This window comes from Hyalella azteca, unplaced genomic scaffold, assembly GCF_000764305.2.
Source record: "Hyalella azteca isolate HAZT.00-mixed unplaced genomic scaffold, Hazt_2.0.2 contig6741, whole genome shotgun sequence".
In the NCBI taxonomy this organism is placed as follows: Eukaryota; Metazoa; Arthropoda; class Malacostraca; order Amphipoda; family Hyalellidae; genus Hyalella; species Hyalella azteca.
The window spans coordinates 166,232-184,777 of NW_025936893.1; the positions used below are offsets into that span (position 1 = coordinate 166,232).

The 18,546-nt window shown below is 35.6% G+C and overlaps 1 protein-coding gene across 1 annotated transcript; it reads right to left on the bottom strand.

Moving 5' to 3' along the window:
• Positions 1-12,239: 12,239 nt before the first annotated feature.
• Positions 12,240-13,591, bottom strand: LOC108668638 (extensin-3-like). Its single transcript, XM_018155880.1, has 2 exons — positions 13,517-13,591; positions 12,240-12,812 (listed from the first exon to the last, which is right to left on the bottom strand). The coding sequence occupies exons 1-2, from the start codon at positions 13,589-13,591 to the stop codon at positions 12,240-12,242; spliced, it is 648 nt and encodes a 215-aa protein (XP_018011369.1).
• Positions 13,592-18,546: the final 4,955 nt, after the last annotated feature.

Consider the following 18,546-nt stretch of genomic DNA (forward strand, 5'->3'; position numbering starts at 1 on the left):
ATAACATAACATAACATAACATAACATAACATAACATAACATAACATAACATAACATAATATATATATATATATATATATATATTCATACTTCCATCCATGAGCCAGATTTTATTGTGAACAGATGTTTCTATGGTGAGGTTCGTTAGTTGGTTATTACTTTGTATGGACAAAATTTTTATTGAAAACTCCGTATTTATTGTGCTTTCTTCTGTCATTTTTTCTCGTACTGTCTTTCTCTTTTATGATATATTTTATTGTGATTTTTCGATAAAATTTTTGATTAATTGTGAACATACAAGAAAATAAATTGCTGTCCGAAAAAGTTAAACGTATCCCCAAATATGCAAAGAAACATGAAAATCTTTTCGGTTTGACGAATTTTTGTCCATTTATTTCCCCGAAGAAAACACGTTCCAAGGAAAAGTTTGCATTTCCGCCGAAAATATCGCTTGTCAAAGTTTCACGCAGGCTGGCAACGAACGCTGAATTTTTCATTGAGTTTTTCTTGGGATGTTGCATGAGGCTTAATCAGTCATTAAGTAACTCAGTCATTAAGTAATTCAGTCATTAAGTAACTCAGTCATTAAGTAATTCAGTCATTAAGTAATTCAGTCATTAAGTAACTCAGTCATTAAGTAATTCAGTCATTAAGTAACTCAGTCATTAAGTAATTCAGTCATTAAGTAACTCAGTCATTAAGAAATTCAGTCATTAAGTAACTCAGTCATTAAATAATTCAGTCAATAAGTTTCGTTGTTAAACACAACGCCAAATGTTAGGTAATGAGCTGTAACACAGCGTAATTCTAGCGATGTCAAACCGTCAAGCAGTGGAGATGCTTACGACATTCTCTGAGATTGATCCGTCAATGGCTATTGATTGAATGTCTATAGTTCGGTGATTGGGTGATGATTGACGAATGATTGATCATTGATTGGCGAGCAATTTTGCGAACAAAGATAGCAACTAGTCGAGAGCAACCAAGGGATTGAATTCGTTGAATACGAACGATTCGTAAATCTGGCTTTTTATATTTAAAACCCGGTTGAAAAGAATTTCAACATGAATTAGAAACAGTGAAATACAAATTATAAATTCAAGTAAGTGATAAAAAATGAAAAATTTTTGTTTTCTTTACCAATAGTTCATCCATTTATTTAATATTTGAATCATTTTTAGACTTCTTCTTAATGATTGAGTTAAAATTGCCTTACCTACCAATAATCAAAAATATGATTTTGAAAAGTACACCTTATATTCGCATTTATCCTATTGGAAATGCGACTGAACGCTGTAGGAGATTTAAAAATACATTAATGATATCAGATTCAGCTTTTCAACATAAATGAAAGTATGTACAATACAGCTCGTTGTGCTATGTAACACTAAATCTATTTCAAATTAAAATGTATCAATAAATTAATAGTAAGGCATGATACAGTAGCGTTTGAATTTAAATATAGGCCAAGTCTAGCCTGTCTTCGATTCTTTTGAACTTTTGACTTGTTTCCATGAGAACTGTCACTTTTTGCGACAAGAACCATGAAATTCTACCATTACATAAATTTTGCTCTATTTGTTTCAATAATAACTGCAATTGGCGTTCTTTTCAATCGTCAATTTTCGTTGTAAAAAGACTCACAATATCGGAGGTGCAAAGGCGGTTATGCATGGATCAATTAACCACTGAAGCGTTATTTGAATATGATATTAAAACAATGCGAATATTTGTCCCAGTTCACACTAGCGCTGTAATTGAAATTTCGTTCTTAAGTTCATTAATAAATACCAGAGATCACGTCGAATGAGTGTTATTTTCTCACTTGGCTTTTGAAATCAGAAGAACTTAATTTACAATCAACAAACTAAACGAAAATTTGCTGTTGCCTTGTTTTAATACCATATTCAAATAACTTTAATAATTGTTTTTTTTCCTGAACAACTATTTTCTGGCATTAATCTTTCACCAGAATGCTTATGAGATTTGAATTCCGCCAGTGAATATAAAGATAATTTTCTGCTGCAATTCTGGTAAAAATCTCAGGTCTACCTATGCACAATTACTTGAGCTTTTTTATTTAAAAGTATTAGCGTCCAGGAAGTAATTACTTGATTGAAGTAGCGATGAATGCTGGAGAAAATCAGGGTTGGTGGAGCGAAGCTCATGCAGCGCACATTTGATCAATGTCTCACTCTACACACTTTATTGGAGCCTCACTCTACACACTTTATTGGAGCCTCAATTCCAACACAATTTAATTTGATTCACAATTCACACTCTTCAGTCACGTCTCACTCCTCACTCTTCATTCACGTCTCACTCCTCACTCTTCATTCACGTCTCACTCCATACTCTTCATTCATGTCTCACTCCATACACTTCATTCACGCCTCACTCCATACACTTCATACACTTCATTCACGTCTCACTCCATACACTTCATTCACGTCTCACTCCATACACTTCATTCACTAAGATCGAGGTGCAGATGTATGTAGCTGCAAGTAGCCACGTCGGCACAGTAAGTTGGTGGCGCAGCTAAGCTCCTAAGCCACTTACTTATCTGCGCGCCAATAATTTTTTTTCTGAATAGCTTTGAATGCTGGGTTCGTCGCTTGCTGCACACAAAAATTGTACATACAACATGATACTTACACATATAATATGATACTTTACAATACAACATGATATTTTACAATACAACATGATACTTACACATAAAGCATGATATTTACACGTACAATATGATACTTACACATACAACATGATACTTTACAATGCAACATGATATACACATCTATGACGAAATTTCTATACAAAATTCGTGATTATCCAAAAAATTGCTGAATGAAGAGTCAAAAGATTCATTGTGTTTAGAAGTGCGTTGATTGGCGTGTAAAATGTAAATCGAATGTAACAATACTTGTCTCGTTCCAGTTAGTGCGTTTACGACTGGCCATTTCAGGAGGAGCGTCTGGGGTAAAATTTATCTCGGCTATTTACAGACGGATCACTCTGAAACTTGGTACACATATGTAAAACAGAATTCTAAGATATTTTTGTTCGTGTAAATTTTTCGAAAAAAATGAAAGAAAACGTGATATTCGTAGAAAACGGCCATTAAGGGGGGTACCGTAGAAATCTATCTCCTTCTAGGATTTTCAAGCTACAACATCGAGACACATATCATTCGATGCGCAAAGACCATATCTAAAACGGAACACGACGGTTTTTAGGATTTCTCATTTTTGTGGGTGTAGGAGCATTTTTCGTAAATTTTTGGAACATTTTTCGATTTTCCCCCCGCCACCCCCCTTTTTGCGGAATAAAATCCAAACTATAACGAAATTAGAAAAACGTCCGTGTTCCGTTGTAGATAATTTTGTTGCGCATCGAATGGTATATGTCTCATCGCTGTAGCTTCAAAACTGTAGGAGGAGATAGGTTTGCAGTGACAATAAGTTAATTGTTCAGTAGAGCCTGACAAAGTCCCGGGCGCCTCGAAATAAGCGTTCAAGGTGGCAAGAATGCAATACTAGGCGATACTGGAGCTCAATTCCTGTCAAGGATGGTGCGAACGACGACACGCAAACCATACCGCACAACTGCAGGCGGGTAACTGAAGCACATCGTATGTGGACTAGCTATTTAAGTATGCTACCAGGAATTTTCGCTTATCCTAAATGTGAAAGAACTCCACCACCCCCACCCTTTCGCGCTCTGTCGTGAACGCATAAATCAACTTGCAGAAATAATTTTGGTACCGTTGAATAGAGCAGAATGTCAGCTTTAAGACGAGATTAAAACCGGAAAAGCCAATATAAAAAATTTTGACCAGACGCTCCACTTAAACTTTTTGCATTGATTTTAACACCGATGGCCGTTGTATGAAATTTACAGATACACGACAAATGATTATTAATTATTAATACTTTAGACAGCAAAGTCAAAATAGACTCAATGTGCAATAATGAATATAAATTCTAATATCGTCCCAATGATCAATAATTTAATAAGTCACATATAATATTGCATGATAAAGTTGCAAGAACTACTGAGGTAATTGTTGATGATATTTTTTATGAAATGGCTCCCGAGATAAGAAGAGTGTGCAACATTACAACAAATATTAGGTGTTCCAATAAAATTATCTTGATAATATTGGCTACAATATGGGCGAAGCTTATCTCCTAGAAGCCTTTTTAAGGTTATTCTAAGAAGCGGAGCACAGATACTCCTATCCTTCATTGTAAGTTGGGATAAAAACAAGATGTTTTCTAATACGGAATTATTAACCCTTTAGTATTCAAGCTATCAAATATCGTCACTTAAAATCTTAAATCGCAGCCACGGTTTGTGTTCGAGGCTACGTTATCATGCCTCTGCCAATCATCAATTATATGACCATGGTTACCTCCTTAGATCATACATCCACCCTTACTATGCCCATGAATTAAAATACGAGTATTTAAAGAAAAATTACTTACAATGAAATTGATGCTTTTCCGTATTATTTGAAAGATCGAAGTAGCAATATCTATTCAATAAATTACCGTAATTTGATGAAATTTATATAAATTCAGGCTATATTAATAATTGAGGCTAGATTAATTAAATTGTGGCTCCATGTATTTGAATGTCGAATTTATATCATACAAAATTTTTTTATCATAGTGACAGTATAAGAGAGATTCTTCAACTTTGATTAGCTTGTTCAAAATGAAATTTTTTCCATGCTTACCCCCGAAAAGTTTAATATTGCTTCTTCAAGTTCAATATTTAGTCATTATAATATTAATGGAAATTATAAATATTATAATTAAATTATTTGTAATTTATTTTAATTTAATTATCACGGCGTAAGCATTTAGGTATGCTAGAGTTTCCATAGAACTACAATGATTCCCTGGTTGTTGTTTCGGGAGAGCATCGAAAACCAAACTGATAAAATAGATGGTATCAAAGAGTTATAAAGGATTATTATATCATTATCAACGTCAAAATTTAGTTATCAGAATTTCAGCTTTTAAATTTTTCAAATTTTCATATCACTAGCACTTAGGTAATTCTTCGATCTTTAATGTTATTTTGAATTCCTCGATTAAAACAACAACTATTTCATCAATAAGAATTGTAAGTAAACCGTGTCTTCGGTTTCGAAATTCATTTCTTATCCTTAATCTAAAAAAACATCCTTTGTGTTAGCCTTCAAAAATTATACCTTGTCATTGCATTAGAAAATCTCTGCTTAACGTCACTTTATGAAATCATCACCTGTCATTTAAAGTTGAAAAAAAAATTTTTCTCACAAATATAGTAGAATTTTGCTTAAAATCAACACTTTACGAGTGGCTAGGGAACAAAATAACAGATTTTCGCAGCATTTTTGTGTCTAATTAGGTAAATCCTTCGTCATTTAAGTTGCCAACATCAGCAGTTTGCTCGACGCTCGAGTTTTTAAATCAAATGTTGGGAGGCGACATGGCGGCTCTCACCGGCGTCACGAGGAGCTTTATTGTTCAAAATATTTCCCTTTATTGTTCAAAATATTTCCCTTAGCTCGTAACGAGCGTCAAAATGTGGGGAACCTCAGGCTAAATTTCCTCTGCATTTATTTTTACAATTTTTTAAACTGTAATAATTCTAGTGTTAAATATCGAGAGCTGACGGATATTTTTATTTTAGCGCATTTTCTCATTCATGGAAAAAAAGCGCTATTGTGCTCGTCATGTCCGTCCGTCTGTCTGTCCGTCCGTCAGTCCGTGACCACGTTTTCGTCGACGAGAAAATGCGCTCTCTGTCACTCACTGCAGTGAGTACTGATTAACATTTTTTGTTTATATTTCCGTTTGTTGGTTTGACGTTGCACTAAAATTGAATGAATATTGTAAAATTTTGCTTCCTATAATTAACACTTGGGGAAAACTAAATTGCATTTCAAAATTATGTTGTCTATCATTAGATATTTACTGCTGTGAAGGTATCGCATCGTTGGTAAAATTTAGTTATTGTTAGGCTGAGAATTTTTTACAAGTTCTTGAAATAAAACTCATTAGCTTCAACTTTTTTTGTAGATGTTACTCGAATTCTTAATCGTTATCCTGACTATAATCTAAATTTTTATTTGTATATGTATCTCCAGCTCAATCTTTATTATTACCTTGCAAATTCCTGGTTTCATATATAGCTGCGAATTATGAAATTGGCTTGAAAAAAATTGAAGTATGTTATATATCAGTCAGTACAGCGCTTAGGAGGAATCTAATCTCAATAAATCTAGTACACGAAAGAAATATTTTTTTCAAACTTCACATCAGTTTACATCGACAGAAAGCTTAGTCTCGTGTCCAGATTTAAAACATTCCTTGTCATTTCCCAGAGTGTAGAGATGGCGTAAAACAGAATCCCTGCGCCCCAGACTTTACGGCTCGCTGGGGAAGAACACTCCCAGACTCGAAAATTGACTCAGGCCGTAAAAAGTGCAATTTCACGCCAAAGCTTCAAACTAAATGAATTCTACTCTTCAAAATTCCGTGTCGCAACGCCACTAAGGTTTTCTTTTTTTATAAAAAATCCTCGCCATAAAGTCTCCTGTGAAAGACACCCTTCCCCTTTGATGTTTTTGATTAACTTTTCATATTTTGTAGCTCAGATTTATTGCATTTTAATAGAGTTAGTAAACAGAACACGAAATGGAAACGTAGATAGAATTAACATCCGAGGACGGATGTAAAATGGAGAACATTAGTATTAAAATATTTGCTGTGTACATAAATATATCTAAGGCAATCAATTACAGATATTTCTAGAATTACATCGAGGAAACCTAATCAGAATTGCATTGTGTATTTTACATAATTTATTTTTTATTCATTCGAGCATCATTTTGTTGACAAAGATATCACAGTAACCATACAAATTCACGATTTTTGGTGTCTAGAAACTCCAGATTATTTTTACGTAAAAAAATTTACAAGCGGCATCATTTTAAGTATCAAGTATGCATCCTCAATGCTTTGTGTTCAGTAGATCTCAGCAAAGTTTCTTCAAATTGAATATTACACAATTTTTATTTCCTAAAATATTTTCTAACTTCAAGTACCAATACCAATCATTTAGATTGCTGAAAAATACGACAAAGTTTAGCGGCGTCTTGGCTGTACGAACAAAGGCGCAAGGTTGGTCTGCAGGATGCCTTCGTAATTAGAAACTTTTGACTTCTGGTCGCCAGGGCCGTATAAAAAGATCGTATTTTTAGACATCGATACATCGCATCCATGTCTAAGGTTTTGTGGAGACGAAGGATATTACGAGATAAGTTGTGAAGGATATTTGGAGGATAGTTTCGGTGGATATTTGGAGACCAGCTGTGATGGGTATTAGCGATTCGTTGAGGTGGATAATGTTAGTTAAGGAGTGATGGATATTCTGAGACCATTCGTTATGGATATTCTAAGACCATTCGTGATGGATATTCTGAGACCATTCGTGATGGATATTCTGAGACCATTCGTGATGGATATTCTGAGATCATTCATTGTGGATATTCTGAGACAAGGCATGGCAGATATTTTTAAATTACCTGTGCTAAATATTTAAGACCAGTTGCTGTGGGTAATTTCAGCCTAATGAGGTTGATATCAAATTTAGTTGCAGTGATTTTTTTGAGACTATTTGAGCGGAATATCTTGAGACTTGTTTTGATGAATATTTTTTAAATCCCCAAATATGAATATTTTGAACTCAGTTTTGGTAGCAATTTTAAAACTTTTTTGTTTGTCACTAAGACGAATTACAGTAAACCTTTAGAACCACACACCTATGATATTTTATGATAAGCTGATACTCAAAGACAAGCTAAACCGGGCTGATATTCTAAGATCTGTTGCATTTGTTATTTTTTATATACAGCTGTTATTTTTGTTACTTAAAACGAATTTCAATCTATATTTTCAGGTGTCAGTTTTTGATATTTAATATGAAGAACAAAACTTTGGCTGCCACGCGGTGAGACCTCCAGAGACCGGCACAGCGGGCGCAGGTGCCCGTGTCACGCTTCATCAGGAATTGGCTGTCGCACGGCACCACATTTTCTGCTCTCAGCTTCTGCTTCAATTTCAGAAACAAAGACAGGTACCACGGTGGCTGCTGAATAGTGAAGTGTGGTCTAATATTCAGTACAATAGACGATGTTAGTTACGATAGATGATTTTAGTTATGATAGATGATATTAGTTTGATAGAAGATATTAGTTACGACAGACGATATTAGTTACGATAGACGATATTAGTTACGATAGATGATTTTAGTTATGATAGATGATATTAGTTTGATAGAAGATATTAGTTACGACAGACGATATTAGTTACGATAGACGATATTAGTTACGATAGATGATTTTAGTTATGATAGATGATATTAGTTTGATAGACGATATTGGTTACGACAGACGATATTAGTAACAATAGACGATATTAGTTACGACAGACGATATTATTTACTCGATAGCAGGCCATCACATCATCCAGCGGCTGTTGTGGCAGCTTCCAAAATTTATAACAAATTTGCATTTTCATATTAATCATTATAAAGAAAATGAATTCGACCGCTTCTGAAAAGCGTGTTCTATAGGAACTCGGTGATAATACAAATGCATGAAATTTTCATGGAATCATTCCTGATAATTAATATGTTTTGGGGTTATCAAAAATTTAAATGATGTAAATGTAAACGAATAGATCACCAAGGAAATATTTTTGGAATGGTTGATCCATCTTCGAACTAACGTACAATTTTTTAACTTGCTTCAATCTCCATCACTTCGAGTAGGAATGTAAATGCGACAACTTCGGAAAATCAGTAAGGAAAATAATAATAAAATACATTTTTTAAAAGAAAGAAACGATTTCGTTAATTAAAAACCCGAGTCATCTTAGTTCCGGTGCTGAGAGAACAGAAAAAAATGTTTATCGACCTGTTTTGTGATAATTGACTTGTGCTAAAAAAATGTTTCGGTGGCGATGCAAACGTTGTCCCACGACGCCAAATGCATCCAATCCTGCGTACCATGGTTGGGTGCTAGCAGTTTATGTGTCGAGCAGCAATTTCTATTCACAAGAAAACTGTGGCTCGGTCTTGAGAAAAGAACCGAGGCAAGATATCGCTAAACAAGCTCCGCCACTCACAAAATGAAATGAAAACCGGTTTAGTTTACAAGAAAAACTTTTCCTTCCTGATCGAACGCATGCAAAAACGGTCGGAATTTAATGACGATGAGAATATTCGCTTTCAGAGCACGTTATGTGAACGGCCGTAAAACGATACGAGTTCGGTGAATACAACTTTTTAAATGATAGTGAGATGATGGTTAAAATACTAATTCGAATCATGGAGCTTGAAGCTCCAAATATTCGATATCCATCAGACTATAGATTTTTTTATTCTGCAATGCAAAATAATTGCGGTACTGGCGGATAAATATCAGGTCAATGATTCTTCATTGCCCCATACTTCATGATTTATGTATTGTAAAGGACTTTCTTATAGGCTAGTTATTTATGAACTTTGCTAAACTATTCCAAGACGCGCCATCATGGCTGGATAAGAAACGAATAATCTATGACGCATGGTTTCTTGAAATAAATGACAAATATGCATAAGAAAATTATACAAGAAAAACGGTACGCTATCTACATGAAATTGTAATATATGACCTAAAATAAATAAATAATAATGAAACAGGATCATCAATAATTCAAGAAATCAAACACTAAATCGAACGAACTGAATAGCTTGGTCACTCTGGTAGTACAGGCATCCGTATCTTCGAGTAGGTCTAACAATTAATGATGTGACGCTTGTGAAATTGACTTCGTCGAGTAGACTAATTCTATTGCTGAAAATTTCAGATATATGGAAATGGCGGCTACATGCATGATCACTTTTCGGGGTATAATAAATTCAAAACTTTCTGCCAAGGTTCTATAGGAAGTACACTTGAATAAATAAGTAGTTTGTTGGCTCTGGAGAAGTGCACTGAAATATAGAAGTACAAAATTAACTAAAGAATTATTTCCTGTTCCAAAATTTTTAACCGTCAATCATTATTTGTATGAAAATCGTTTCCGCAACAAAAATGAAGAAAATTCACAGATTTTTAGTATAATCAGTCGGATGTTTTCCAATGCTCTCTTATTCACGAAAAATATCGATAATTCATGTTACATATTATTATTTCCTCTTGATGAATTCCATCATTTGGTATCATTTAAAATTTCAAGCGAACAATAAATAATGTGAATATTTGCAAAAATAATTTTTTCATGTGACAGCTCACCCGCGAAGCATCTTCATGGAAACATTTCATCTTTAATTAAACATAAAAACGACGATCCAAGTTCGCACAATTGATTGCCGAGTTATTTTCACTCGACAACGTAGAACTTCCACAAAGCCCGAACCTAATTCCAAAAGCTTTGATCACATTTTACCGAATCGATTAGCTTTGCAATAGCGAATTTCCACACTCATTTAGACTTTCCCTAACGGCCGAAGCTATTTTTTCTCACTAGATTTTTGTATCAGGCGTCGACAGCCAACAAATGGACGGGTTTAACGCCAAGCGAGGTCCCAAAACTTCGATGGCTTGGTTCCATCATTCAAGGGGGACCAGATATTAAATTTACTCACATTCAAACACTGACATTGAACACTTTTCATCTGTATGAAGTTCAGACATCGAGAATTACGAGAGAGTTTCATTAACAAAGCGAGCCTAGGAAGAAAGTTGTCACTATTTACGGCTTCACCTACATTATTAAAAAGATTTCCGCATTTTGATCAAGAGTTTTCTTCAACTCTGAAGACCCCTGGGAAAACTTTCGTTATAAACTCGGGAATAATCCAATTAAATACAAACCGAGCTGCCTTATTATATTCGACATTCTATTTTCAGAGTCGGTTAGATTTCGTAAATGTCCTCCGTTGCGTAAAATCAACTCGTTCGTTCTAAATTAAAGGCCTTTGATTCGCTTTTTATCAGCAAGCTGAGCGTGTGATCTCCTGTTGTGCAGTTTATTATATTTTCAACAGCGATGGAGAAAAATGGTTCGATAAACGTCCAAACGAATCATCTATTAATCCATCGATTGAAGGATTAAGGGAGAGTGCTTGTTGGAAAAATAAAAGCATATCTAAAAATCCTAATCCGAACTTAATAGATAGAAATAATTTTTGGAACAGATATTAGGTGTCGCTGCAGTTGACGATGTTTTATGAGATATATGTAATCGTTAATGATCGGAGGCAGGCTTCTGTGTACTAGTTGATCACTTGGGGTTGTTCAACCATCGCAACAACCAAATGGAAGGTTGTTGTCCATGACCTAACTGTCGAAAACTAATATATCCATGAGCTAACAGTCCAATTTGTATATCCCAACCACCTGATAAACAACAATGTGCCTTTTTTGAATATTGGCAAAAAAAACTTTTTTTGGAGTGGAAGGTGGTGGAGGGGCAGTTGAACGAAAGCAATTAAGCAACACAGATTTGCCCTCAGTTGGGGAAGCTGATGCCCCAATTATGCTGTTATTTATATCATGTTGATTGTCATGTCAGGATACTTGGCGTAGTAGTCTATGTTGTGCCACTTCAAAACAATTTACGCTAACCCGAGACACATTTTTCAATAATTAGCATTCTGCTTAAAGAAATTTGGTGGAAACTACAAATTTTATCAAGTTCAGTTATTTTGTGGTAAGATTTTCAAAGGACAGGGGGCTGGGGTAACATTGGGGTGGCAGGGGTTACGCAAGATTCTCCAATGAAAACCTTAGGACGGAATTCATCAAGAGGAGCTCGATCAAGAACTACTGGACCAGAAGCCAATAAAGGCTTTCTGCTACTCCGGTTGCGTGAAATACCTTGACAGCTTTTATTCTGCGTGGCATCACTCCTTCAAGTTTCATGAAACAACTTTTATTCGACGTGGAAGTTTTTTTACAAGTTTCAAAGTTTCATCTGCTATATATATATATATATATTTTTATTTACGATTTTCTTATTGTTTTTTTCGATAAGCCGAACGAAATTTCTAGCTGGAGCTTGGAGATCAAAAAGCAGATTACCGAATGACATTTTAATAGAATGCGACGTTTCGAATATATCAATATTCATTATCAAGCAAGTGAACAGTTATTACAACGCTAAAAATTGAGATTTGGACATGACATAAGTTCATACAGAAAGTATCGTAGATACGGTTNGGAGGATGTAGGAGGAGGATGTAGGAGGAGGATGTAGGAGGAGGATGTAGGAGGAGGATGTAGGAGGAGGATGTAGGAGGAGGATGTAGGAGGAGGATGTAGGAGGAGGATGTAGGAGGAGGATGTAGGAGGAGGATGTAGGAGGAGGATGTAGGAGGAGGATGTAGGAGGAGGATGTAGGAGGAGGATGTAGGAGGAGGATGTAGGAGGAGGATGTAGGAGGAGGATGTAGGAGGAGGATGTAGGAGGAGGATGTAGGAGGAGGATGTAGGAGGAGGATGTAGGAGGAGGATGTAGGAGGAGGATGTAGGAGGAGGATGTAGGAGGAGGATGTAGGAGGAGGATGTAGGAGGAGGATGTAGGAAGAGGATGAAGGAGGAAGATGTAGGAGGAGGATGTAGGAGGAGGATGTAGGAGGAGGATGAAGGAGGAGGATGTAGGAGGAAGATGTAGGAGGAGGATGTAGGAGGAAGATGTAGGAGGAAGATGTAGGAGGAGGATGTAGGAGGAGGATGTAGGAGGAAGATGTAGGAGGAGGATGCACCTAAGCACAAAATATCTCTATGTTTTTATTTATCTAAACTAACGCACAAAAAGATTGCTGTTCGACACGATCTTGTTACACGTGCCTGGCGGTGGGCAATGTTTTCGACTGTGTAAACATTTCAAGGTATTTTCTAACTCCCAATCTTTTTTTTCTGAATTAACACTAAAAACATCTGCGTGCTATTTCGCTCGATTTTTTTTTGTTAAAGTAAAATAAACAGTTTTTGGCCATTGCAATAATTCTCTACTTATAATGATATTCACAGTCATGAATATTTCCTTAATCATTTTACCGTTGTTATATATAAATTATTAACTGTAATTGGAAGCAATTCGTAAATTTATAATTCTCTCACAAACTAATAGAATTGTCTGCAATTTTTTCTACTCGCATTGTCACCATACAAAATTTTATTGAATGAAAACATAAAATTTATTAATATGCAAAAAGACGCGGTCAAGAACATATACCTACAGTGGGTGTAAGAAGGATCCGACGCAAGAGAAAAACTTTATTTAGTTAAAGCTTATTATGTAAATGAAAAATTAAAGGTTCAAAAAGTATCAACACCTAGGAAACAAATTTACTCGATACTTCGTCATGTGACTTTTAGCAGCCAAAACTGTAACGGGGCATTCTTGAGAGATGTCTCGTGAAGTCAGCCGAAAAATTGAACCTTTTTCGAGGTTGCATATTCTAACAAGACAATGACCCAAGCACATGGCTAGGGGCAACTCTTGCAGGGTTTCAGGAGAGGAACATTGAGTTATTGGCATGGCCAAGCCAATCAATCACATGACCTCAATCCGATTGAAAATCTGTGGCGGGAATTGAAATTGAGGGTACAAGAGAGAGATCCAAGAAATCTTATTCAATTGAAAGAAATATGCATGGAAGAGCGGGCTAAAATTCCTATTAGCATATGTGTTAATCTTGTGAACAAGTGTTCCAATCGATTAGAAGCAGTTTTGGCTGCTAAAGGTCACATGATGAAGTATTGAGTAAATTTATAACTATATGTGTCGGATACTTTTAGAACCTTGACTTTTGCAAAATTGCAATTATTAAGTCAACATTTAATGAGATTGTTGTTTTGATATGATATTTAGATATCCCATGTATATATACATTAGAAAAGTGTTCGTTTATGTTATTTTGTTGAATGAGCTTTAATAATTAAATAAAAATTTTCCTTTGTGTCGGATACTTTTTGTACCCACTGTATGTAAACGCTCAAAAAACATTATGTAGACGCGTTCAAGAACAGACTAGATAAAGCTATGGAGAAATATATGTTCAGACTTGAAATGCCTAGCACCATGTCGAACCCGGTGGAAGTCTAGTAGCTATTTCAAACTATCGACAGCTTGGAAAAGATCCTGTTGAAGGACCTGTTTTTAGATCGCCTGTGAACAAGTCACGAAAAATACAAGAATCAGCTACAAGCCACATCAGGCCTATTATTCAGCGCCGATATCACTATACTATTCTATGCTATATCAAAACTATCAAGTTTTTGTAAGTTTTTATCTAGAACGTGCTGTATTCTCTCCATATACAACAAAAATTTACGCACAGGGAATAATGTTTGCTTACAGCCGGTTTAAAATTTTCGATACATCATCGAAGCCAATTTATCTGGGAGTTTTTGTAAGTTATATTATATTTTATGGGGAAACTCTAAGCGAATGAAATTTGTTCTCTCATTCAATAATGGCTCGAGTGACACTGATGGAGATGGATCACTTCGGGCTGGAAACCTAGCAAAAAACTGACACTGATGCAATTGTCGATGCTGCAGCGTGGAATCTATGGAGCTAATGCACTCTAGGGCACGATCATGTCGTACATTAGCATTATGTGCCTGGAGCATGATGTTGCATTAAGCATGATGTATACATGAAGCATTATGTGTCTGAAGCAAGATAGAACATTAAGCATGATGTGCCTAAAGCATGATAGAATATTAAGCATGATGTATACATGAGGCATGATGTGCCTGAAGCATGATAGAACATTAAGCATGATGTATACATGAGGCATGATAGAATATTATAAGCATGATGTATACATGAAACATTATTTGCCTGAAGCATTATGTAACTTGAGCATGATGTATACATGAAGCATCATGCTTATACAACATGTACATGAAGCATTATACAACTCGAAGGTTGTACCTAAAGCTATGTGTACCCAAAACCTTGTGCACAAACAACCATATGTATCAAAAAACCTTATGGACCAAAAACATTACGTACCAAAAAGATTATGCAACATAAATTTATGTACCAAAATCCATATTTACCAAAAACTTTAACGTAGCAAAAACATTACGTACGAAAAACCTAATGTATCAAAAACATTACGTACCAAAATCATTATGCACCAAAACATCATGTACCAAAAACATTACGTACCAGAAACATTAGGTACCAAAAATATTAATTATGTACCAAAAACATCATATAAAAAAATACGTACCGAAGATATTATGAACCAAAAAAATTGCGTACTAAAAACATTATGTACCAAAAACATTACGTACCAAAAACACCATGTACAAGATAAATATAACTCAGTACTCACTGCAGTGAGTGACAGAGAGCGCATTTTCTCGTCGACGAAAACTTGAGGTCACGGACAGACGGACGGACAGACAGATAGACGGACATGGCGAGCACAATAGTGCATTTTTTCCATAAATGAGGAAATGCGCTAAAAATAGTACCATAACATTAAGAACCAAAAAATTTGGTACCGGAAACATTATATTCCAAAAAAATGCGTACTAAAAACATTGTGCACCAAAAACATTACGTAATGATTAGCATCGCCTATTCTTCCCGAATATTCGGTGCTTATCACTTCAGAGCGGGCCGGTGTTGACGCTAATCTCGCCTCATCAACCACATTTTCTTGTACCACAAAATTAACTTTGCTGAGCAATATTTTTAAATATTATGCGAATGCACCTTCACTGAGTAGCTGCAACGAAATAATTGATGGCTACTAATATCGAAGTAATACATTCATTAAGCTAGCCAACTATTATTGGCATTCAGACTTGAATATAAATCGAAAAATATAAATGATGCTAGTACTTTTATGTAAGCATTATATTCTCTTAAGACTTCTAATGATTGTAATACCGATACTATGTCAAGCGAAGACATTTCTATTCCAATCTAAGCTTCAAATTATTCTTATTAAATTAAAAGAAATACTCAGAATAAAAATAAACACGGACACTTCCCTACCGAAAGCCACAAGTATCACAGACTCACCAACAGAAACCTGGAAAATGCTCCATCTCTGCAGAAAACATCTCCTCGTTCTGTGGTTTGTTTTCTGCAAATTTTATGCAACTCCGGGCGGGAATTTCCATTAAAAAAACTTATATTTGGAGCGCTAGTCGCATCCAGATCGAAATTTGTGCTGGAATGACAACGAGCAGCTCGAGTACAGCCGCCATGGGGCTTCACTTTAATGTTCCAGGGAGAATATTTCTTTGTGTGGTGAAATCCAGCGGGAATGACTGATATTTTTTGGATAAGGATGACGATATTTGTGTGGTGAAATCCAGCGGGAGTGACTGATATATTTTTGGATAAGGATGAAGATATTCGGCGCGAGTGCTTATAAAAATGTAATTTTAGGTGAGACTAAAAGGATGGAACATAACTGTCGTTTGCTTTTTGAAATTCTCCTGCACAAAGGGAATTTTTGTGATATGATAATCTTTTCTATTTTTTTATGTATTTATAACAAGATAAAAATTTCCTGATTTTCTTTCATACGCATTGCTAATAATGTTCAAAAGTGAATAATGTTTGTATTTAAGAATATTTTTCGATATTTTTTCATAATGTTGTTTTGAATAATTCAAAATCAATGATTTAAAAACTTCCTTATAGATATATTCGAAAATTGCTTTCCATGAGAAAAGTTCGTACTATCAATAGACAAAAATCTAAAATCTATATTTTTCTATAAACCATGCTTGAGATGGAAACTTTCATATTTTTTTAGAAAGTAAGTTCGTGCTGTAGCGGCCAACTTTTGGCCCCGCTCGCGACGCTCTGAGTTTTGTTGCAGCTGCCGCTCTTCGCCGAGCATGACTGAAGATAAGAAGTGCAGAACCAATTTTTTTAAGTATGGCTCAAATAATCAGCAGTACTTACCTATGATGAACTGAAATAATTATTTTCATGTTAAAGGTTGAAATTTTAGCCATTTCTGCAACTGTATTATGTCAAAAAGTTTTGATATCTGTGCTTAACCAGCCAGTTCCGCAATAAATTCTGTTAAACGGTTATTATTCGGTCCATTTCACGTATAAAGTACCATTACTGCAAAAGGTCTTCATAATCTTTAAATGAAATCTGTTTTGTGTCTCATACAATAATGTAAAATGATTATTGGTATCCTGGTATGGTGCAACCCGCGGTTGGAGACACGGAACAATTATAAATGCAGTTCATTTCTCCCGCTACACTGAGATAACGAAAATATCTGGCTTTTCTATTTTCGTGCTGATATTTTTTATCAATTTTCTCGTCCATGTTCAGGTTGCAATACAAGATTACGCGGCAATTTCAGCTGAGTTTCTACGATAAAAATAGATCCATTGTAACGGCCTCTTGATGGCCGCCCTTCGTTGGAAATCACGGTCGACTTAAAGGTGGCCAACGAAATAACGTCGGTTGGATGACAATGATCGGCTCTAATCTTCGTAAGGGCACGCAGACAAGGCTATCAGTCGGGGAGGTTCCCAAACCGCGGCTATCAAATGACTTTTTTATTGAGGCAACCTCGACCGGATTACTTATGGTCGTGTTCCCCAATATTATTGGCAAGAAAATGTTGTCTTTTAGGTTACTGTGTTCGCTGGGGGAGGAAAATCTTGACCGAGAGAACGCCAAGAAACGAGTTTCGTTCTCGCGTTGTCAGTTCGAGGACATTCGGCTTGTTGCTCGGACGGAAGAAGGAATTACTTCTGCTTGATGGCTGAAGATCTAACAACCGCAAAATATACGTAATGTGTGATCAAATCAAAGTTTAAAATGAATTGCCACCGACATTTTTTGAATGAGATTTAATTTTTCCAAATCCTAACCCGAAGATCACCGGAAGACATAATTTGATGAGTCTTGAAGCAATGAATCTTGGACTGATAAATCTTGATTTATGAATCATAACTCCTCAAAATCATTCATAAACTCAACCGTTTAAAGCCAAAATTACTTATCGACCGGCCCCGGAGATTCGAAAGTCGATAATACACAGAGAAGCACAGAGCGTTCTGTGAACAATTCGGAGGATTTTACGAATCCCGGGAGACGCGAGTTATTGCTAACAGATGTGTCCTGCAGACGACCAACATGGCCGACAATATGAGGAGTTTTATACTCGAGACAAACGCCAAGAAGTTTTTCCATAAATGACGTCATGTGGTGCCAAGTGCTGAGCTTTTATCTACAGAACCTTCTTAACGACGCATTCTATGGCCGAGAGAAGTAGTCTCCGTTTGAACATTGCTGGAATGCACTATTAAAGAAAGGAGTATTGGTTTCAACACTACTGCAATGCCATGTTTCGATGTTGCAATCAAGTAGTCAGAGACATACCATTGATTACGATCATATCTCACATGATCTCCAAACTTGTAAATGTTGACAATTAACATCATATACTCATGAAGAAAGCCTTCCAACATTAATGTAATCTC